Source organism: Dipodomys spectabilis, unplaced genomic scaffold (genome assembly GCF_019054845.1).
Source record: "Dipodomys spectabilis isolate Male_0828 unplaced genomic scaffold, ASM1905484v1 ptg000266l, whole genome shotgun sequence".
In the NCBI taxonomy this organism is placed as follows: domain Eukaryota; kingdom Metazoa; phylum Chordata; class Mammalia; order Rodentia; family Heteromyidae; genus Dipodomys; species Dipodomys spectabilis.
This window is the reverse complement of record NW_024870943.1, coordinates 3,690,999-3,712,682: the sequence shown is the minus strand read 5'-3', so window position 1 is coordinate 3,712,682 and position 21,684 is coordinate 3,690,999. Positions and strand designations below refer to the sequence as shown.

The following is a 21,684-nucleotide window of genomic DNA, read 5'->3' as shown; positions in this document are numbered from 1 at the left end:
TCACAATTCTTCTAAGACAGAGATCTTTAAAAGAGGGGGCGGCTGGGAAGGTGGCTCAGTGGTAGAGCACTTGCCTTGCAAGCATGAGGCCCTGGGTTCGATTCCTCAGCACCACATAAGCAAAAAGAAAAAAGTCAGAAGTGGTGCTGTGGCTCAAGTGGTAGAGCGCTAGCCTTGAGCTGAAGAGCTGAGGGACAGTGCCCAGGCCAAGAGTTCAGGCCCCAAGACTGGACCCACAGAGAGAGAGAGAAAGAAAGAAAGAGAGAGGGGAGGGGAAGTCTCCTATCACACAAAGATGTGCCTTGAGCCACTTTTTGCCTTTCCCAACCTGGCTGTGCATTGAAGGGAAACAAACCTAGTTCCCACAATGTGGTGTGGAGCTACAGACAGGCAGAAGAAAGAAGTAAAAATCACTCCTAAATATCCCACCATGCAGTCAGCTGCCAGTGGCTCATGCCTGTAATCTCAGCCAATCAAAATCTGAGCTTCTGATTGGTCCTGGCAAGGTGGCTCAGTGGTAGAGTGCTTGCCTAGCATGCATGAAGTCCTGGTTTGATTCCTCAGTACCACATACACAGAAAAGGATCGAAGTGGTGCTGTGGCTCAAGTGGTAGAGTGCTAGCTTTGAGAAGAAAGAAAGAAAGAAAGAAAGAAAGAAAGAAAGAAAGAAAGAAAGAAAGAAAGAAAGAAAGAAAGAAAGAAAGAAAGAAAGAAAGAAAGAAAGAAAGAAAGGAAGAAAGAAGGAAAGAAAGAAGGAAAGAAAGAAAGAAAGAAGCTCAGGGGCAGTGCCCAGGCCCTGAGTTCAGTCCACAGGATTGGCAAAAATCATCATCATCATCATCTGAGGCTCTAAGATCAAAGGATTTGAGGATCAAAATTCTAGCCTGCTAGGCCAGGAATATCTGTGAGACTCTTATCTCCTATTAACTAACAAAAAGCTGGATGTGATAGATTTGTCAGTCTTGAATTTGAAAAAAAAAAAGAAGAAAGAAAGAAAGAAAGAAAAGAAAAGAAAAGAAAAGAAAAAAGCTGAGGGACAGTGTACCCAGGCACTGAATTCAAGCTCCAGGACTAGGGAAAAAAATGAGAAGGATGTAACAAACACAGAAACTGGAAGTGTTAAAAAAAAAATCAAACACCACTAAATTCTACCAAATGCAAATAAGCAGTAATTACTGGACTGAGAATAAACGGGAGAGATTACTAGAATGACACTAGAGATTAAAAAAGGCATTGGGTTCCCATGGGTTATTATTACATTTGTTAATAATAACAAAGCCAAAAAAGTATCAAAATTTTGACTTTTCACAAATAAAATGAAGATGACTGCAAGATGAGAGCAATACCTGAGGCTGAGAGAGATACAGTGTTGCAAAAAAGAGATGGAAAAACACTCAAACTGCAAACAGGTGCAGAAGGAAAATCCAATACTGACAAACATCAAAGAAACTGAGCATGGTAGCACTCACCTGTAATCCCAGACTCACCTGTAATCTCAGCAACACGAGGCTGAGGTGAGAAGATCAGGAATCGGGAGGCCAGCACAGGCTGTGAGGCAAACTACTGTGTCACAGAGTAAATAAAAAAGGGGTGGGGGAGGCGGGAAGGGAAGCATCATTATGTAAATATAAATATAAATGTATATGTAAATATATGTAAATATAAACATATGTAAATATAAGTATATAATAGAAGGTAAACTGAGAAACAAATTTTCAGAAGCACAGGCTGAGAGCAGGGGGATCACAGGCGGGCCTTCCTACCTCACCATAAAGGCTGAGGATTGAGGGACACAGAGTTTTTCCTCCAGGAAGTCAGCCTCCTCGAAAGCTGATTGGACCGGCCACCATTATATATGGGGACTGTGAGTGGCTTGGATTGGCCTCCCCATGGAGGCTCACCCATCACATTGTCCCGGGACACCTCAGGCCTTATGGGATGTCATTTCCACGAGCCCAAAGCAGCAGTGCAACCCTCTCAGACCTGAATCTGCTCATCAACACATTAACATAACTAAGTGTCAGTGCCAAGGCTCTCAGAGGGCCAGCGTTGTCCCGAGAGACCTGCGTCAGAAAGTAAACTTCAGCATCTGCAGTGTCATTAAAAGTTCACTTTCAGGCTGGGAAGGTGGCTCAGTGGTAGAACGCTTGCCTTGCACGCACAAGGCCCTGAGTTTGATTCCTCAGTGACACATAAGCAAAAAAAGCCAGACATGGTGCTGTGGCTCAAGTGGTAGAGTGCTAGCCTTGAGCTGAAGAGCTGAGGGACAGCGCCCAGGCCCAGAGTTCAGGCCCCATGACCAACAAAACAAACAAAATGTTCACTTTCTCCCCCAGACAAAAATGAGAACGTTTGGCCCCATACCCTATGAAGAAACACCTGGACAGTTGAGGCAAATGTGAAATGAAATCATCTGCCTAATCAGTTACCCAATGTGAAACCTTTGCTGGCATCTGGGACACTGCCTGTTATAGTCTGTCTGTTGTAACAGAAAAGAAAAATATAGATAGAATGGTTGAAATAGACTTTCTCTCCGTTCTGAGGGCCTGGGGTGTCCACACGCAAAAACATCAGTACAGTGGCTGGGAAGGTGGCTCAGTGGTAGAGTGCTTGCCTTGCATGCATTGAAGCCCTGGGTTCGATTCCTCAGCAGCACATAAACAGAAAAAGCCAGAAGTGGCGCTGTGGCTCAAGTGGTAGAGCCCTGATAGAGCTAGCCTTGAGCAGAGAGAGGCACAAAGACAGTGCTCAGGCCTTGAGTTCAAGCTCTAGGACTGGTAAAAAAAATAAAATCCGTACATCTACTATCTATTTTTATTGAAATTCAAACAAGTTGGGATTTGGGGGAGGTTTTCTTGTTTTATTTTTTTGCTAGTCCTAGGCCTTGACCTCAAGACCTGAGTCACTATCCCTTAGCTTCCCCACCCCCGCCCCCGGCCCGTAGGCTAGCACTCTACCACTTAAGCAACAGCTCCACTTCTGTGGTTCACTGGTGATGAAAGGCTCAGAGACTTCCCTGCACAGGCTGGCCCCGAACTGAGATCCTCAGATTTAAGCCTCCTTAATAGCTAGGATTACAAGCATCAGACACTGCACACAGGTTCAAACAATTTTTTTTGTTTTGTTTTATCAGCTGAAGGCGAGTGCTCTAACACTTGAGCTACAGAGCCACTTCGGTTTTCTGGTGGTTTATTGGAGATAAGAGTCTCATGAACTTTCCTACCCAGGCTGGCTTTGAACTGTGATCCTCAGATCTCAGCCTCCTGAGTAGCTAGGATTACAGGTGTGAGCCACCAGCACCCGGCTATTCAAACAAGTTTTGATCTTCATTGACACCTATCAATTTTTTTTGGCCAGTCCTGGGGCTTGAACTCAGGGCCTGAGCACTGTTTCTGAGCCTCTCTGTATTCAAGGCTAGCGCTCTACCACTTGAGCCACAGCACCACATCCAGGTTTTTCTGTGTATGTGGTATTGAGGAATGGAACCCAAGGCTTCATGCATGCTAGGCAAGCACGCTACCACTGAGCCAACTTAGAACTCACTAGAACCCAAGATTTTTAAAATTATTGTAAAGATGATATACAAGGGGCTGGGAAGGTGGCTCAGTAGTAGAGCGCTTGCCTTGCATGCATGAGGCCCTGGGTTCGATTCCTCAGCACCACCTAAGCAAAAAGAAAAAAACCGGAAGTGGCTCTGTGGCTCAAGTGGTAGAGCGCTAGCCTTGAGCTGAAGAGCTGAGGGACAGAGCCCAGGCCCAGAGTTCAGGCCCTACAACCGGACCCCCCCCCCAAAAAAAAAAAGAAAATGAACTCCAGGAAATGGAAAAAGAAGTTTTTCCTTTGTTGCTGTTTTGGTTTTCTTTTTCTTTTTTGCTGAGTCCGGAGGGTAGAAGTGGGTTATCTGATTTTCAGGTTGGACTGCGCAAACTGTCACAACTCTGCTCTAGACCCTGTCCCAAAACCCACCCCCTGCTCAATACCTGTGACTCCAGTCACAGCCCCTCCCCAGCCGTGGCCCCTGTGCAGTGAAGGGAGCCGCTCTGGATAATGAAGGTGACTGCCATATCTCCAGTGTGAAAGGGACTGTTGTCTGTCCAGGCAGAAGCTGTCCCACAAGCCTGGGCACCAAGCTGACCCATGATGTAACACAAGAAGAAGAAATCTTTGCTGCATTCATGCTACATATTCTGGGAGGAAATATTTGTTACTGCAGCTTAGCCCAGCCTTGTCCTGGCTGACACTCTTCATAGTAGAGCCAGAAATGAGAAAGTCCCAAAACAGATTAGTGGATGGAAAGAAGGATAGATGGCTGGAAGAAGGATACAAGGAAGGAAGGAAGGAAGAAAGAAAGAAAGAAAGTAGGCAGGGAGGGAGGGAGGGAGGAAGGAAGGAAAGAAGATGGAAAATGGATGGATGAATGGAAGGATGGACGGAAGAAGAATACAAGGATGAATGGAAGGAATGATGGATGGATGGTGGATGGATAGATGGATGAATGGATCGATGGATGGAATGGTACATGGGTATATGGAAGGATGGATATATGGATGAGTGAATGGATGGATGGGTGGATGGAATGAGTAGAATATATGAATATATGAAGGAAGGATGGATGGATGAGTGGATGGACAGATGGATGGATGGGTGGGTAGATGGATGGAAGAAGGATGGATGGATAGGTGAATGGATAAGTGAATGAATGGATGGAAGGGTAGATAGATGAGTGGATGGATAGATGGTTGTATGGAAGGATGGATGAGTAGATAGATGATGGATGGATGGAAGGGTGGATGGATGGAAGAAAGGTCGATGGATGGATGGATGGGTGAATGGATAAGTGGATGAATGGATGGAAGGGTGAATATATGAGTGGATGGTTAGACGGATGGAAGGATGGATGAGTAGATAGATGATGGATGGATGCAAGAGTGGATGGATGGAAACAGAAGGGTCACAATTGTTTCTTGAGCTGGAGGTAAAAGCTGTGACCCTGTGTTAAGCTCACTCTCACACCATAACCAGGCTGGGGTGATGTCAAGCTCTGACCTTTATTTTCCACAATCACAGCTCATCTGCTCAGTGCTGGGGATCTTAAGGTTGCATTGAGGAATGAGGAGGCTGAGACACATGGATATACAAGACACAGGCCTAGGGAGAAGGCTTGGAGAGGGACCTGGCAACTGGGAGGTAGAGCCAGTGGTGGGACATGGGCTTAGGGCTGGAGACACCGAGACAGGATGACTAAGGAGCAGAGCAAAGGAGGCTGGGGCTGGGAGAGCGTGGGAGGTGGGGATGGCACTGGTCTCAGGGCACAGGCTCAGAGAAGACCCAAGACGGCCGCAAAGAGCCGGGCTCCCTACTCATCCTCCCGTGAGTCTTTGCTGGTGGTGGAGCTAGGCGGGATGCTGGAGGACTGGCCTTTGGCAGAGGCCAGGCCTCCACTCACATCTGACCCGGTGATGGTGCCTGCTTGGCCTCTGCTGGAGTCCATGTATCCCGTGGAGCCCAGGTAGCTGCTAGAGCTGCCGGCTCTGAAGGTACCATGGCCTCCACTGGAGCCAGGGGTCCCGCTGGTATTGGGGGACCCCGGAATGCCAAATGTGACATGACCACCGGAGCTGGTGCCCCGGGCTTTGCTGGCCCTGTGGCTCAGGATAGACCCAGGGATCACATCGGACTTTCTGGCCCCTCCCAGGCCGGGGACTTGGTTGGAACCCCGGTTGCTGGAGAAAGACAGGCTGGGGACACTGGTCACCATCCGCTCGGCCTCGGCCAGCTGGCTCTGCTCCTGCGCCTGCTCCTGCAGCTCCACCTGGGGGGCAGGGGCCAGTTAGGGTCCCAAAGACACCCCAGGGCCTTGTCTCACCACCACCCCCACACCTCCCATCACCTTCAGCCCCCGTCCTCACCGCCTTCACCACTTGGCTAAGCAACTCCTCTCTGCTCATTGGATAGTCATCTTTGGCCACGAAGCCTGGGAGGTCCTCCCTTAGGGTACAGAGCCAGGCAGCAAAGTGAGCCCCAAAAGCCAGCCACCCCCATCAGCCATAGTTTGAGAGTATTATGTATGGCCTTCTCCCCAGAGCCCCAACTCCTCACACAGGCCACTAGAGGGCGGACTTCTGGATGCCTGGAAGCACCCACCTGGTCTCCCTCAAAAATCAAGGTCCCACCCCACCCCCCATCTTCTCCCTCACATCCTCTCCACATGTGTCCCCTGCCCCCCATGGAGCAGCCTCCCTTCCTCCCCCCACCCCCAGCCCCGGGGGCCCTGGGCCTCACAGGTTGTCCGGGGTCTGCAGTGGCACCGCCTTCTTTGGAACATCCTCTTGGCTCTGGCCCAGGGCCAGGAGGGCAGCGTCAGCCAAGGAGGTGTGGCTCTAAGGATGGTGGGGGCCCCATTAGTGGAGGCTCTGGCCCCCCAGCCTGGCCCTAGGGCCTCGGGCCTCCACCCCACGCACCTGGGACTCCAGGAAGGCTTGCACAGTCAGCAGGTCCACCAGGCGCTTTTCGATGATGCCCAGGTAGACGATGAGCTCCCGGTCCCGCATGTTCCGCACCCCCAGGCGGTCGTCGATGGAGCTGCTGTCGCAGTGCGCCTTGATGAGGAGGAGCCGGATGTCTGGGGCCAGACAGGGAACTTGCTGTCAGGGATCCAGCCCTGCTTACTAGATACCAGCCCTGCTCACCACCCACCATCCATCAAAGACTGAGCTGTACTAGGCAGATGGTGCCATTCACTGACCTCATGGTTCGGGGCTCATGGTCCAGGGAAGGGGGACCCTTGGGTAGGGAGGAGCAAAGGAAGCAGGCAGCAGCTTGGTGAAGGACTTCAGTTACAACCAAGCCAGATTTCAGCCCAACTTAGCAACCTGCTACAACAGGGACTATTAACAATGTGTGTGTGTGTGTGTGTGTGTGTGTGTGTGTGTGTGTGTGTTGAACTCTGGGCCTGGGCGCTGATAACAGTGTGTGTGTGTGTGTGTGTGTGTGTGTGTGTGTGTGTGTGTGTGTTGAACTCTGGGCCTGGGTGCTGTCTCTGAGCACTCCAGCTCAAGGCGAGCACTCTACCACTGGAGCCACAGCGCCACCTCCAGTTTTCTGGTGATTCACTGGACTTTCCTGCCTGGGCTGGCTTTGAACCTGGATCCTCAGAATCCTCAGATCTCAGCCTCCTGAGTAGCTAAGATTACAGATGTGACCCAGGGCCTGGCTCAAAGAATTCTTACAACAGTTGTCCTTATAACAGAACAACTGGGTTGGGGGAGGGGGGAGAACACCCATTGAACAGGAAACTCAGAGTTCCACATGGCCAACAATGGCCATTGCGAAGTACCACACACCAGCACACTGATGGTGAACTAAGGGTGCGCTGGAATGCTCAGACACTGAGAGGTATGATAAAATACAGCCAGTCTGGAGCTGTTACACAGTTAGTCCTAGCTCAGCATGTACCAGGCCTGTGAGCAGAGGTAAGGCCTTTCAGCACAGCTCAAGGGGTAGAGAGGCTGTTGAACAAGTGGGAAACACTCAGTTCCCACCCTGATACTGAAGAAAAGTGATATGGATGATGATGTTGGAAATATAGATAAGATGCATGATGGACAGACTGCTGGAGGATAGATGAATGATGGATGGATGATAGATATATGGATGGATAGATGGACAATGAATGGATGAAGGATGGATAATGGATGGACATACAGATGGATGGATGGATGGATAATGGACATGGACAGACAGATGGATGGAGGGTGTGTAATGGATGGATGGATGATGGATGATAGAAAGATGGACAGGTGGACTCCAGAGAGCCACACAGATGCCTGGATGGACTGAGAAGCAAGTGCCCACACAGCCCTCAACTATCTCCAAGTGGTCAGTAGCAGTCACTCACCACCCTTGAGCTTCTCAAGCATTCCCCGAAGGTCCCTAAAGTGCATCTCCAGCTGCAGGGATTCTGCCCGCACCTTGTCCACCCGCTGCTGCAGGGCTGTGTGCTGTTGCTCCTGCAGTTGCTGCCGGCTTTCTACATTGCCACGCTCCGAGACCAGGGCCTCCTTCAACTAAGGGCGGTTAGGCAAGGGGGAGCTGAAGGCTAGGCCCCGATAGGGGGGCCTGGTTGCTGGGAGAGGCAGAGGCAGGAGGAGGCAAACAGAGGGGGTGGAGGGAATGGCAGGCCTCACCCACCTCCTTGATCTCTTCTTGGAGATGCTGCAGCTCCGAGTTCTGCTCGTTGATGAAGTTAAACTCGGCGAAGTTCCGTTCCTCCGCTGGAGGGACAGGCCGGGCCCAAGAATGGAGAAGGAAGACAGTGAGAGAGCCCCAAGGGCCAAGGAGATGTTCACAAAGACCCACGGCGACCCAGGCAGAGAAACAAGTGAAGGGACAGAGAGCTGGGGGGGGGGGGGGCCAGAAAAAAAAGCCACAGAGACCCAGAGAGGAAAGACGGAACCAAGAACCCCAAGAAACAAAGAGGAAAGGAAGGTGGGGGGCAGGTGTGAAGAAGGGGGATGGAGATCCAGGGGGAAGGAGGGCAGAGGGGGAGGAGCCAGGACGGCAGACGGGGGTCGCCTGGGATGAGGACCACGGGGACACGGGGATTCCCCGGGCCAATAGTGGCCCCACCCCCCGGCCAGGCCCGCCCAGGGGCCGCCCCCTTCCTGCCCGGCTCACTCTCCAGGTACTTCTCCACCAGCTGATCAGGGTCGCTCTCGCCAGTCAGCTGCGACAGTTTATTCAGGGCGTCCTCGTAGCGCAGCACCAGCTTCTCTTGGGAGGTTTTCCGCAGTCCTTCGGCCACTTCCCGGGCTGGGGGAGGGGCCGGAGATGCAGCAGATGCCGGGGCAGCGGGGAGGGGCGCTCCCGCAGCTCCCCTGTGGCACCTGCTGCCCACCCCCAGCAGCCCTGCCCAGCTCAACTCCCTCCACCACCAGCACTCCATTGGTTGCCAGGCCCCGCCCTTTCCTGTCCTCCACCCTCCCTTCCTGTTAGGCTCCGCCCCCACGCCAGGCTCCACCCTCTCCTCTCATGCTCCGCCCTCCCCTCCCAGGTTCCACCCCTTCCCCTGCCACTGGTGAGGCCCCGCCCCCACCTGCCAGCCCCGCCCTCTTCTGTCCTCCACCCTTCCCTTCATTCACTAGGCTCTGCCTGCCTGGCTCCGCCCTCCAAACCAGGCTCCGCCCTCTCTTGCCATGCCCCGCCCTCCTCGTCGAGGCTCCACCCCTTTCCCGGCCTGGGTAAGGCCCCGCCCTCCCACCCACCCGTATCCACGTGGTCCGGGGCTCACCTCGCTGTTCCTGCTTCTGCACCACGTCCGGATCCGGCTGCCGCTCATTGTTCTTGAGCTTGAGGAAGCGGTGCAGCTGCTCCAGGTGCGAGATCTGCCGCCGCAGGATCTGCGCCTCCGTCTCGTTCTGGGCCACCTCCTTCTCCGCGCGCTCCCGCAGCATGCCCATCTTGGTCTTAGCCTCCTCCCTGCACCGGGGATGGGAGGCTCAGCTGGGGTCCACCGGACCCTGAGCTCCAATTAACCAGCCAAACGCCGGGAGTGGAAGTGTGGCTCGAGTGGCAGAGCACCAGCCTTGAGCGATAAAACCAAGTGAGAGCAGAGAGCTCTGAATTTAAGCCCAGTATTGGCACATACAGTAAAAGGCATTGCTTCACGAGCTGGGTCATTAGTGGGAAGAGAGTGGAGGGCACATGGCAGAACACAAGACCAGGATGTGAGTCCCGAGTCTTCCTCCTTCTGATACTGAAAAGGATTGTCCTTGCGTCCTCCAAGCCTGTGGCTTGGGCCCTACCTGACGGAGTAGGCCGAGGTGGAGGAGACGATGAGGGCGCTGACCATCTGCCTGAGGAGGTGGATCTCCTGTCAGGGAGGAAGACGGAGTAAGTACTGCACCCCCACAACCGCATGGCTCCCACTGACTCTTTCCTTTAGGTCCCACTTCCCTGCTTAGAAGTGGAAGTCCTGACAGGTGTGGCAGTACACACCTGTAATCCCAGCTACTCAAAGAGGTGGAGGTAGAAGGATGGAGGTGTGAGGCAGGCTAGGGCAAAAGCACAAGACCCTGTGTGGAAAACAAACTATAGCAAAAGTTAGGGGCATGGCTTGGGTGGTAAAGCACCTGTCTAGCAAGCTCAAGGCCAAGTTCAAACCCAAGTACAGCAAGAGGAAGAGGAGGAGGAGGAGGAAGAGGAAGAGGAGGAGGGGGAGGAAGAGAAAGGAGGAAGAGGAGGAGAGAATGAAAAGATCAAGGAAGACAGAACGATGCTGAATTGGAATTCAATACCAACAGTAAAAGATGGTTTCTATTTCAATCTATTCATGGGTTTCCTAGGTCTCTCGGGAGGAAGTCCCAATGCTATGACACAGCAGTAGCAGGAAGGGTTCTAGGGGGATGGATCTTTCCCAGCACCTACTCCCCACTACAGCAAAGCAAGAGTCCCTAGGGAAGTGGCTAATTGTAGGGCTGGAACTGAGCAAGCCCACAATAGCCAGGACACAAAGTGCTCAAAAGAAGAAAATAAAAATGCAAGCCTGTGCAGAGGGCCAACTGAGCCCAAGCAGTGGGCCCAAGAGCCAAAGGTGGGATGATTTGAACACAGCACTGAGTGGTTTATTTGGAATAAAATAAGAATCCCAAGTGCTCATGGACAGCACTCAAATCTGCATAAGGAGATGAGAGGGTGGACAAGTCACTGCTCTGCTGTGACTGTCACAGTGCAAACGATTCTGGCCAGAAGCACTAACGGATGGGACAGAGATGGTATAGTTACACAGCCCAGGAGAACCTCCCTGCATTAGCACCACCATGCCTGGCTTCCAAACGATCAACTTAGTGATGAAAGCTGATGTCACTAGAGGCAAAGTGACATCAGAAGCCTGCTGCTGAGAAACTCACAAAGACACTGGGCACACAGGAGAGGGAGGGAGAGCAGTTCAGCCCACACAGAGGGACTTCCTGCAAACCACCCTCTGTGTGATTCCAAAATGCCAAGGTCACAGAGACAAAGCGCCAGGCCCCATTCCAGGCAAACACAGCCAGGACGATTGCAATCTGGGGTCCTGGACTGGAGCCTGGAGCAGGAAAATCTAATTAGCCACAAAGGATGTTATTGGGACTGTGAGTGGAATGGAAGTGGGAACTGTTTAGAATTGCGACAGTGTCTCTCAAGCTTAGCTAGTAAGCTTGACACCCTGAGTCCAATTCCTAAGACTGCTGGAAAAAGTAATGATCGATGGAAAAAGCCAGGTGTGGTGGTGTCCCTCCTATAATACCAGCATTTAGGAGGCTGAGGCCAGAGGATCCTGAGAGAGGGGAAAGATGGGGAGTGGCTTTTCAGTGACCTTTGAAAGTAACTAAGATTCCCCAACAGCCAGATCTAAGCAACCTCCCTTACTCATTGGTTGCCCTGGCTAACAACACTCAACGTGACCCCCAATGCTTTCTTATGTAGCCCTGCAGCCCTGGACAATTCACTAGTTGTGGGGCACGATGGAGGGGAGGAGGCATGGGGAGGACCGAAGGGCCCTGCTCTCCTGCTCACCTTCTTCAACTTCCGGTCCATGTTCAGATAGCGGGCCCTCTCGATGCGCAGCAGGTCCAGCTCCTCCCGCAGGGTTGCATTCTTCATCAGGTGGATGTCAAAGTGACAGGTGACCTGGGGGGGGGGGGGGGGAGATGAAGAGGAAGCTGGAAACTTCCCTGTTCCCACTCTAAGGACCCTGGGAGCTAGCAGCACCCCACCCCAGTCTCCTTTTCCCCAACTCCTGCAGTCCTCTGACCCCATTCTCCCCTCAGTTCTCCATCACATCCGGTACTCAGTTCACACACGGAACACCTGTGCACACTCAGAGGCCTCCCACAGCTCACCCTGTCCAGCTGGTCTTCCAGAATTTTGATCCTGCGTCGCATCTTGACCTTATAGTCCAGGATGAATCCCGGGGCCATCACCTCTTTACTCTGGGTGAGTAGGTGAACCTCCCACTCTCGGATCTGGAAGGAAATAGAAAGATCTATCTTAGCTCCTCTCTGGACCATCAGCCCCCTTTTCACAGATAAACAAAGGGACATGGTGGAGTGACAGAGGCCTGTCCAGCATGCACTAGACAGAATGGCAGCCAGGTGCCTGTAAGGCATGCTTGTAATCCTGGCTACTCAAGAGGCTGAGAGCTGAACTCCACAGATCAAAACCAGTGAAGTTAAATCTATGAGTCTCTTATCCCCAGCTAACTAACAAAATGTTAGACCTGGAGCTATGGCTCAAGTGGTTGAGCACCAGCCTTGAATGAAAAAGCTTAGGGCCAAAGTTCAGAGTTCAAGCCTCAGGACTGGCACTAAAAAATTGGGCTGGGAGTGTGTCTTAGTGGTAGAGTGCTTGCCTAGCATGCATGAAGCCCTGGGTTCGATTCCTCTACCACATACACAGAAAAAGCCAGAAGTGACACTGTGGCCCAAGCTGTAGAATGCTACCTTTGAGCAAAGAGAGATTCAGGGACAGTGTTCGGGCCCTGAGTTCAAGCCCCAGGACTGGCAAAAACAAAATAAACAACGACCCTGGGTTGTATCCTCAGCATCTCAAAAACTAAAATGAAGAAACTAGAACCCAGAAAATTGAAGAAGTAAATCGGGGCAATTTTTTTTCAGATGAGGATGCTGAGATATGGGAAGTTTATTCCATCGCCCCACCTTCTTGTCCAGGGCCTTGGTCTGCTCCTGCAGGTCCTCCAACTCGGCCAGCACCTGAGTCCTGCATTTTAGCAGGCGGTCCATGTCCTCCAGCCGCTGGCTGTCACCCAGCCGCTTCACCTGGCTCTGAGCCACGCTGATCTTCACCTGCAGTTTGGCCCGCAACTCTTCCAAGTGTTGGATCTCCTCGCTGCCCAAGCAGGGAAAGGTAGCAGAGCTCAGCCTGGCTGAAAGCCCCGGCCCTGGCCTCCACCTGCCCTTCCCCCCGCCCTCTCCCCTCAGAAGTCTAGGCTCACAGCTGCTTGTTGATGCGCTGATGGACTTCTTTGCTGTAGGCCCGCCTTTCCCCCTCCATCACTTTGCACTGTCGTTGAAGTCTGCTCAGCTCCCATTCCACTGCGGGGCAAGCCGGGCCAGACACTCACTCACGACTCAGGGCCACCAGCCCCTTCCTTCCCTTTCGAGTTTTGCACGGTGCTGCTAGTGCCCAGCCAGCCTCCGGTCCCCTCCAGGTCGGCATCGTAGCTCGGCTCCCCCTCCTGCTTCTCCCATCGTGAGTTCCAGCACAGGCAGGGCACGTTCCTGTTTCCCTCCACGAGAGGGCGCGCCCTGGACGGCTTGGGCAGGCGCCTGCTCCCTCCGTCCCCGCCCACTCCCCGGCCTGCGGGGGGGAGACCCCGGGACACATCCACCCCACCCCACCCCCGCCACCGGGGCGCTCCCCTCCCCAGCTCCGTACAGAAACTGAGGCCCTGGAAGGCCGGCGTGCGTGGAAGGGAGCATGGATGGCTTCCTCACCCAGTCCTTCCAGGAAGACGTCGCTGCCCTCCTCGGAGCGCACGCTCCGCGCGGAGAGGCCTATGGGCATCTTGGCCAAGGAGAAGGGGGCCCCTGTTCCGGGACGCGGGAGGGTTTAGAGATGCGGGAGGGTCAGGTTCCGGAAGGGGGGCGGGGGGCGGTCATTTAAAGAAAGAGGCCCTCCCTGAGACAGGATTCCTGCCAGAGGCTGGAGGAACCACCTCGGACCTCAGAGCCCTGGACCGGTTCTTGTATCTCGGGGGCGGGAGGGGGGGGGGGAAGTGAGGGGTGCAGCTGCGAGGCCCCTGCCCTACCTGCTGACCGGCCCACGGGGCTCCCCGCCACTGTTGTGGTCTGGTTTCCAGGGAATCAGGGACCAATGAGGACGAAGACAGTGGCCGGGGAGGGGCCAGGGCACCGAGGGGAGGGACAGAGGGGAGGGCGGGGAGACCCAACAGGGAGACACTGGGGAGGGGGGCGGGGATTTGGGGTGGCTGGGGCGGTCTGGGAAGGTGGGATTGGAAGGGAAATAGAGAAGGGGGGGTGACAGATCATCAGGGGGCGGAGCTTTGGGGCTGCGGAGGTGGGACACCTGCACCTACAGCTCCCGGAGCCCGCGAGGGGAGAGAGTAAAGTGTCTGGAGGGGAGGGGCCAGAGACTGCAAAGGGCGGGACAAGAGAAAACCCGAGTACTGAGCCGGCTGAGTGTGAGGGCGGGGCCAGAAGCGTGAAGGGACGGGGCCTAGGCGTGGAGAGGGGAGGTGCCAGGGAGCCGTATGGGCAGGGCTCTGGCACTATAAGGGGCGGGGCCGTGGGAGTGGCAGGAGGGGGGAACTCGCCAAGGTGTTGATGGATTGGTGTGGGCGGGGCAAGGGTGGGGCTCGGGTACTGTAAAGGGCGGTCCCGTGGGGACCGGGAGGAGGGAGGAGCCAGGGATCTGTGTGGGCGGGGCTGTGGCACTGTTAGGGGCGTGGCGGTGAGAATAGCAAGGGCAAGGGCCAGGGACCCGTATGGGGTGAGGGCGGGGCTCTGGTATGGTAAACGATGAGGCGTGGGGTGAGGAGGGGACCTGTGGAGAGGGGGGGTGGAGGCGGAGCCAGAAGGGAAAGGGGAGGGGCTCGGGCACCACAGAGGGTGGGGCTTTGGGGAGTTGGGCGCGTACCTTAAGGGCGTGGTTTTCTTCTGGGGCGTGGTTACAATAGAGGGCGTGGTTTTCTTCTGGGGCGTGGTTACAATACCAGGGGTCTGGAGACCGCACCTGGCTGCAATGACAAGAGTGAGGGACGGACTACTATGGGGTGCTCCAGGCGGTCTGTAGGAGGCCGAGTGGCTTCGTATGGGGAGCCCGTCCTGTGAGCAGCGGTCTGCGAGTTTGTGGGAAGAAAAGTCAGGAACTGAAAGTGCCTGGAGGAAAACGTCTAGAAAAACCGTTTGTTGTTTTTAGGAGATAATTCCTTAGGAAGGAGGCGGGAATTGGAGGCAGAGCGCTCACCGCAGCCTGAAAGCCTCGAAGAGACCTACCACGCATGCGCGGCCAACGGCCTGCAACAGGCTGCCAACAGCTCCAGGGCCCTGAGAGCGGGAGGGGCGTGGCCTGTTCCGCGCGCTGCTGCCTGCGTGGCCACGCCCTCTGCCGCCACGCTCCTCCCTGAGAGCCACGCCCCTCCGCGGCCTGTGGCTGCCCACGTGGGGCTTCCCGGGGCGGGCGGTGGGCGCCGCTCCCTGCAGGCTGGGTGTGCCCGACGCCTGCGGTTTCCTGTGGGAGGAAGCGGCCCGCGGACGCTCAGCTCAGCTCCATTCCTCTGAGGCCCGAGAAGGGGAGATCCCCACTACCGCCCTCGCGTCCCTGACTTTCCCCCACTGCCCTTCCATGGAGCCCCCAACAGTCGGGGTCCCCTCCCTCGCAGGAACCCCCCCAAAAAAAATCCCGTGATCCAGCTGGGGGGACCGTGCTGGTGGGGCGACACTGTTGTTCCCAGCCTCATTTCCATCTCCTTGCCAGGGCCGGGGTGCAGCCCCCCTACCAGCAATCGATCACGTGATACCATGCCCCAGACCCAAGAATGGGGTTCAGGATCCCAGTCCTCTGGGCTTCCCAGGAATTGAAGGTTTGGTCCTCACCCCCCTTTCCCCAGCGACCTCAGTTTAGATTCCAAATGTTTAGATTCCAATAGATCCAAGAATGTATCCTTCTCCCCAACTTTTAGAGATAGTGGATCAAGGTTCCCCTGAATCTACGAAAGGCCTGGATGGCCCACATACCAAGGTGGGGGGAGGGATCCCCTGTATACAAAGGTCTACATGAAGAACTATGCTCTATACCAGGTACCAGTGGCTCACACCTGTAATCCTAAACTACTTGGAGGCTGAGATCTGAGGATCGCGGTTGGAAGCCAGCCAGGATGGGAAAGTCCATGAGACTCCAATCTCCAATTTATCACCAAAAAAAAAAAAAAAACCTGGAAGTGGAGCTGTGGCTCAAGGAGTAAAGCACCAGCTTTGAGTGATAAAGGTAAAGGACAGCACCCTGGTATTGAGTTCAAGCCTCAGTGCCGGCACAAATAAACAAACAAATAAATAAATACACTATATAATGCACTTACAATTATAGTATCCTCATTTTACTGATGAGGAGACTTAGGTGTGGCAGGGTTTTTAGGAAATTGTCCAAAACCACTCAGCTAATGGATTTGAATCCAAAACAGCTTGGATTTCAATCTTACTGACCTAGCCCTGAAGACTGCTATGTAAGTACCCCCCATGTGACCCCAGTCACTGAATTGTTCATCCCTCACCTCCACAGAGACCCCCCCACCCCACCTCACCCAGCTGACAAATCCTCCCCAATCAAGCTCTGACTCCATTCCACATCTCATCACCCACTTCCTTAGCTCTCAATTACCAGGAACCCTGATCTTCTTCCTTCAGAAAACTCTGGTGGATAGTAGTCCTGACTCCCACACACCCTAACTCAAAATTAATCCTGAGAGTTAACATTAAACCCCAGGTACTATACAGCTGTTAAGATTCTCCCAAAGCAGCTGGGTGCTGGTGTCTCACACCTGTAATCCTAGCTGCTCAGGAGGCTGAGATCTAAGGATCAGGGTTCAAAGCCAGCCCAGGCAGGAAAGTCCACGAGACTCTTATTTCCACTTAACCACCAGAAAACCAGATGTGGGTCTATGGCTCAAAATGATAGAGCTCTAGCCTTGCACAAAAAAAAAAAAAAAAAAAGCTCAGGGACAGTGCCCAAGGCCTGAGTTCAAGCCCCATGACTAACAAAAATCAAAGTTAAAAAAAAAAAAAAAGGTTTCTCCCATGGCTTCCCTTGGCACTTAGAATAAAATCCAAACTCCTCCCATATTCTTCAAGGACACCCTTTGATTTCCCCCCCCCCCCTCCGGAACTCTCTCTGGCTCCCTAAACACCAGCCACACTGGCCCTCTGTCTGCTCCCCAAACAACAAGGTCTTGTTCTCAACTGTCTCGCACATCCTCTTCTCCCCAGCACCCAAGTGGCTCTGGTTCTCAGGTGCCACCCCCTCCAAGAGGCCCTCCCTGATTACTCCGGTTCCATTAGCTCCTTCGCTAACTCTGATTTCTTCATAGACAGTATATGCCCAGCATTATTACACCCACTGTACAGATTAGGAAACTGAGGCCCAGAGAAGCCAAGGAAAATGGTCCAAAATCATTTGGCCAGGAAATGGTGATACTGGCATTCTCCATCTCCACCTCTGCCCTCTTTGGGGGTTTCACACTTTTCCTCCCATCCTCTGCCCCCCTCTTCCCCCCCTAGCCTCCTGCCCCCTATCCCAAACTCCTTCGTGGAAAACAGATACCCAGTCCCCAGGAGGAGACGCAGAGATTGAGGGAGGAGGGGGGTCTGGGGGGGGGGGGCCAGCCCAAGAGGACCCTCCTGCCTTTAGTGTCTGCCAGAACTTCTCTTCTCCACCCTAGGAGGCAGCCCCAGAAGATGCCTGTCTAGGGGCCACTGGGTGGGGACCGGAGAGAATGAGGAACCAGCCAGTCCTCCTACTGGGCCCTCCTACTGGCTGCAGAGCTCCCCTGGGCGTGTGTGTATAAAAGCTTCAGTATATATTCAGAGAAGCAGAGAAAGAAGCCCCGAGGAGCAAAAGAAGAGAGAGAAAGGGAAAGGAGCGGGAGGGAGAAGGAGGGGAGAGAAAGGCAGCGGAGGAGGAGGAGGCGGGGGCCGGAGGGAGGAGGAGAAAGGCGGGGCAGGAGGCCCTGGTGGAGGGAAGAGACTCCAACTCTTGACTTTTCTCCCCTTGCTGCTCTCGGTAAGTTTCCGATCCGTTATTTGGGCTGGGATTTCTTTCTTTCCTCGCACAGTCCAGCAGTAGTTAAAGGACACCCCTAGACTGGGAAAGATCCCCTCTTCTTGCCCGCTCCCCCACTCCAGCCCTGTAAAACTTCTAGAAATTGTAGTAGTGATCTCTGAACCCTGAGAGTGTGGGGATACAGGAAAGGGTGGATCCAGCGAGAGGGTCCCAGCGGAGCTCCCCCACACCCACAGGCAAGCTGCCCATCCATGCCTTCCTTGGCACCCCCGAGATCGGGGAGGGAGGAGAAGGCACCTCCAGACCCAGGAAGCTCCCTGCTGGGTTTCTGCTCAGGCCTCCTTTGCCCACCCAGTTTCATCCATCCATTCTCCCAACTGTCCAGAAGGCACCGGTCAGGCGGCAGGGTGGGGTGCGGCCCTCGTGGATGGAGCCCGGGGCTGGGGTTTCCCTCGTCCTCCAAGGCAGGGGGCCGGGCAGATGACTCATCCCATGACTCACCCAGCCCCCCCTCCCTGCCAGGGGGGGGTGGCTGGGTGAGTCAAGGATGCCCGCAGCTGGGGGCAGCTCCTAGCTCCCGATCAGCTGGCCAGGATGACTCCAGAAAGAGGGAAATGAGGAGACCCTGGCCACTCATCCAGCACCTAGGAGCTGAGCTCATTCAACATCCCGCCCTGAGGAAAATAGACTCCGGCCTCCTCCCTCAGACACAGGGTTCCCCTACCCCAGCCCTCCTCCCTCAGACACAGAGGTCCCATTCCCCAGCCCTCCTCCTGGCCCCAGCCCTCCTTCATTATGTCCCAGTACCCAGCAGGCTAGTGTCTTGATCACCCATATCCTGAACTCCTCCCCAGGCTTCCATCGCAGCCATGTCACTGCTCCTGCTGGTGGTCTCAGCACTTCACATCCTCATCCTCATCTTGCTGTTTGTGGCCACTTTGGACAAGGTAAACCTTCTAGGGGGTTGAAGCCCCCACCTCTCCTGCAGACTCTAGCCTCTCGTTTAGATTCTCCTCACCTCTACCTGAGATCAGGAGCCTTTCCTCTGGCCCTTCCCATTCCCTACTAAGTCTTTGCCCTTCCCAGCTCCACTCCCCCCACAACTCTTCCTACAGTCCCCCTGAGCCCCCACCCCCTCTTCCTAACATTGCTTGTCTGTCTGTCCATCCAGTCCTGGTGGACACTCCCTGGGAAGGAATCCCTGAATCTTTGGTACGACTGCACTTGGAATAATGACACCAGAACCTGGGCCTGCAGTAACGTCAGCGAGAACGGTGAGGGCTCAGCGGTGGGAGGGTGGTCTGCAAAGGTGGTCTGCAGTATAGCTGGTTTTGTAGGGCCTCTGCCTAATCCTAGATTGAGTGGGTGGGGCTGATGGGAGCTGTTGAGTGTGTGATCGTGAGGGGCAATTGCCTCTGTTCTCAAGGGAACAGCTCAGACCCACCCACCCACCCCTTTCCACTAGTTATTTATTTTATTTTTACTTTTTTGGTGACAGACTTGGGACTTGAACCCAGGGGCTGGGTGCTGTCCCTGAGCTTTTGTGCTCCACAATAGCTATTGCTCTACCACTTGGGCTACAGCTTCACTTAGGAATTTTTTGATGACTAAATGGAGGTGAGAGTCTCACCGACTTTTCCTGCCTGGGCTGGCTTGGAACTATGATCCTTAAATCTCAGTCTCCTGGGTGGCTAGGATTACACACCGGAGCACCTGCACCCAATTTAAGCCATAGGTTTTTAGACTGAGGAGAAAGCCACACCCCCTCCTGAATTCGAAGACTGCGCTTCCAAAGTTGTGATTGAAGCTGGTGTTCCCAATGGGGTGTGACTCCAATTCATTACAGTTCTAAGTGGGCGGGACCAAAGCCATTATTAAGGTTCTGACTTGGTAGGGCCAGACTCATCAGAGCCTGCTTCCTTCCAAAGATCTAAGTGGAAGAAAGTTGGGGGGGGGGGCAAGGGAGAGGCCTCAGCCCCAATTTTTGCAAGTGTCCTGGTCCCATTTCTATTTAGCATTGAATTGGAGGTAGCCATAAGCGAGAGAATAAAATGAAAAAAATCTATTCCTAGTGGATGTGTTTCATATTTGATTATGTAGAAAATCTTCAGAATCACTGAAGCACACTGAGCATGGTGACACATGTTTGTAACTCTAGTAATCAGGAGGCTGAGACAGGGGGATTGCAAGTTGGAGGCCAGCTGACTGAAAACAAACGAAGGGACAATATACAAAGCACCAATCACTAGAATTGAGCAAAGTCACTGAGGCTCAAGGTTTTGAAGTACCTGAGCTTTTGTGATGGTAAGGGGGTGGTGAGGATGGGGGTGGGAGGAGGAGGAAAAGAAGGAAGGAAGGAAGGAAGGAAGGAAGGAAGGAAGGAAGGAAGGAAGGGGTTAACAAGTAGACCAGCTGGATGGGATCCACCATGAACTTCTGCTCCCATTTCCCCCTCCTCAGGCTGGCTGAAGGCTGTGCAGGTTCTCATGGTGCTTTCTCTCATCCTCTGCTGTCTGTCCTTCATCCTCTTCATGTTCCAACTCTACACCATGCGACGAGGAGGGCTCTTCTACGCCACTGGCCTCTGCCAGCTTTGTACAAGTAAGCTAGCATCCCTCCCTCCACAGAGTGCCCAAAACACAGCACAATGCAGCATCCCCCACCCCCTTGTCCCTGGATTACCTCTCTGGCCCAGGGGACTGATGGGAATTGTAGTTTTTGGTGACTTGGTGTCTCTGAATCATGGGAGGATGTATAGCATCTAAAAGCCAAAGCTGCAGGAACAGCAATGGGTAAATAATTTGGGTCCCAGGAATGAGCTAAACGCTAATGCATTCACCAGAAGGGAGTTCTAGACGTAATTTATATTGATAAACTGCTATTTCTTTTTTCTTTTGCGACCATACTGGGTTTTGAACTCAGGGTTTGAACACTGTCCCTTAGCTTTTTCTGATCAAGGTTGGTGCTCTACCACTTGAACCACAGCTCCACTTTGAGCTTTTTGGTGGTTAATTGGAGATTAGAGTCTCATGGACTGTCTTGTCCTGGTTGGGTTCAAACCCTGATCCTCAGATCTTAGCCTTTTGAATAGGAGTTAAGTTTGTTTATTTATTTATTTTGTCCGTTGTGGGGCTTAAACTCAGGGCCTGGGCACTGGCCCTGAACTTTTTTGCTCAAGGCTAGCACTCTACCACACTTTAAGCCACAGATCCACTTAGTTTTCAGGTGTTGAATTGGAGATAGATGAGCGGGGGAGGGAGAGAGAGATTTCGTTTCACGGGTGAATGGCTGTTTTGGTCTCATTTTATGGGTGAGGTAGTGGGACAGCTCCGCAATGATGTGAATTAGAAAACTATTTCTCCAAGTGTGCAATGTAGCTGCTTTGCAGGCATCATGTGATGCCTGGTCCCTGTTTCTCTCACAGGTGTAGCTGTGTTTTCCGGGGCCCTGATCTATGTCATTCATGCCGAGGAGATCCTGGCCAAGCACCCACGTGGAGGCAGCTTCGGGTACTGCTTCGTCCTGGCCTGGGTGGCCTTCCCCCTGGCCCTGGTCAGCGGCATAGTCTACATCCACCTGCGGAAGCGGGAATGAGTTGCCCAGTCTTGCAGTCCCACCCACCCGGACACCCCATTCCCATCACCACCACCACCCCAAGCCTCCTCCAGAAAATAAAAGTGTTTTAACCACAGGGTGCTAACAATTCTTTCTTCCTTCCTTCTTAAGATCTGGACTGTGCATGCTCCTGGATGGGGTGGGGGAAGGGAGGGAGACAGCCTCCAGCCATCCCATTTCCCAGGCCCCAGCCCTTCCTTTCTAGGCCACCAGAACCTCCACTCCAGCCTCCTCTTCCTGAGCCAGCCTCCTCTTGCTGAGTCTAGAGCTTGGGAC

The 21,684-nt window shown here is 53.7% G+C and overlaps 2 protein-coding genes across 3 annotated transcripts; one reads left to right on the top strand and one right to left on the bottom strand.

Moving 5' to 3' along the window:
• Positions 1 to 5,088: 5,088 nt before the first annotated feature.
• On the bottom strand, positions 5,089 to 13,891 carry Odad1 (outer dynein arm docking complex subunit 1). 2 transcript variants are annotated; one of them, XM_042700470.1, is made up of 15 exons: positions 13,808 to 13,891; positions 13,494 to 13,586; positions 12,992 to 13,091; positions 12,696 to 12,885; positions 11,880 to 12,002; positions 11,554 to 11,667; positions 9,804 to 9,871; positions 9,290 to 9,477; positions 8,677 to 8,811; positions 8,191 to 8,273; positions 7,898 to 8,066; positions 6,462 to 6,622; positions 6,283 to 6,380; positions 5,910 to 5,988; positions 5,089 to 5,812 (listed from the first exon to the last, which is right to left on the bottom strand). In XM_042700470.1, exons 2-15 carry the CDS (start codon positions 13,561 to 13,563, stop codon positions 5,357 to 5,359), a joined length of 2,034 nt encoding a protein of 677 aa, XP_042556404.1. In that variant the 5' UTR covers positions 13,564 to 13,586; positions 13,808 to 13,891; the 3' UTR covers positions 5,089 to 5,356. The 2 variants fall into 2 exon arrangements, with proteins under 2 accessions (XP_042556404.1, XP_042556405.1); XM_042700471.1 differs by lacking the exon at positions 13,808 to 13,891 and having other exon boundaries at positions 13,435 to 13,526.
• Positions 13,892 to 17,686: 3,795 nt separating this feature from the next.
• Positions 17,687 to 21,484, top strand: Emp3 (epithelial membrane protein 3). The gene is made up of 5 exons (XM_042700430.1): positions 17,687 to 17,793; positions 18,648 to 18,740; positions 18,965 to 19,067; positions 20,254 to 20,394; positions 21,218 to 21,484. The coding sequence occupies exons 2-5, from the start codon at positions 18,663 to 18,665 to the stop codon at positions 21,385 to 21,387; spliced, it is 492 nt and encodes a 163-aa protein (XP_042556364.1). The 5' UTR covers positions 17,687 to 17,793; positions 18,648 to 18,662; the 3' UTR covers positions 21,388 to 21,484.
• Positions 21,485 to 21,684: the final 200 nt, after the last annotated feature.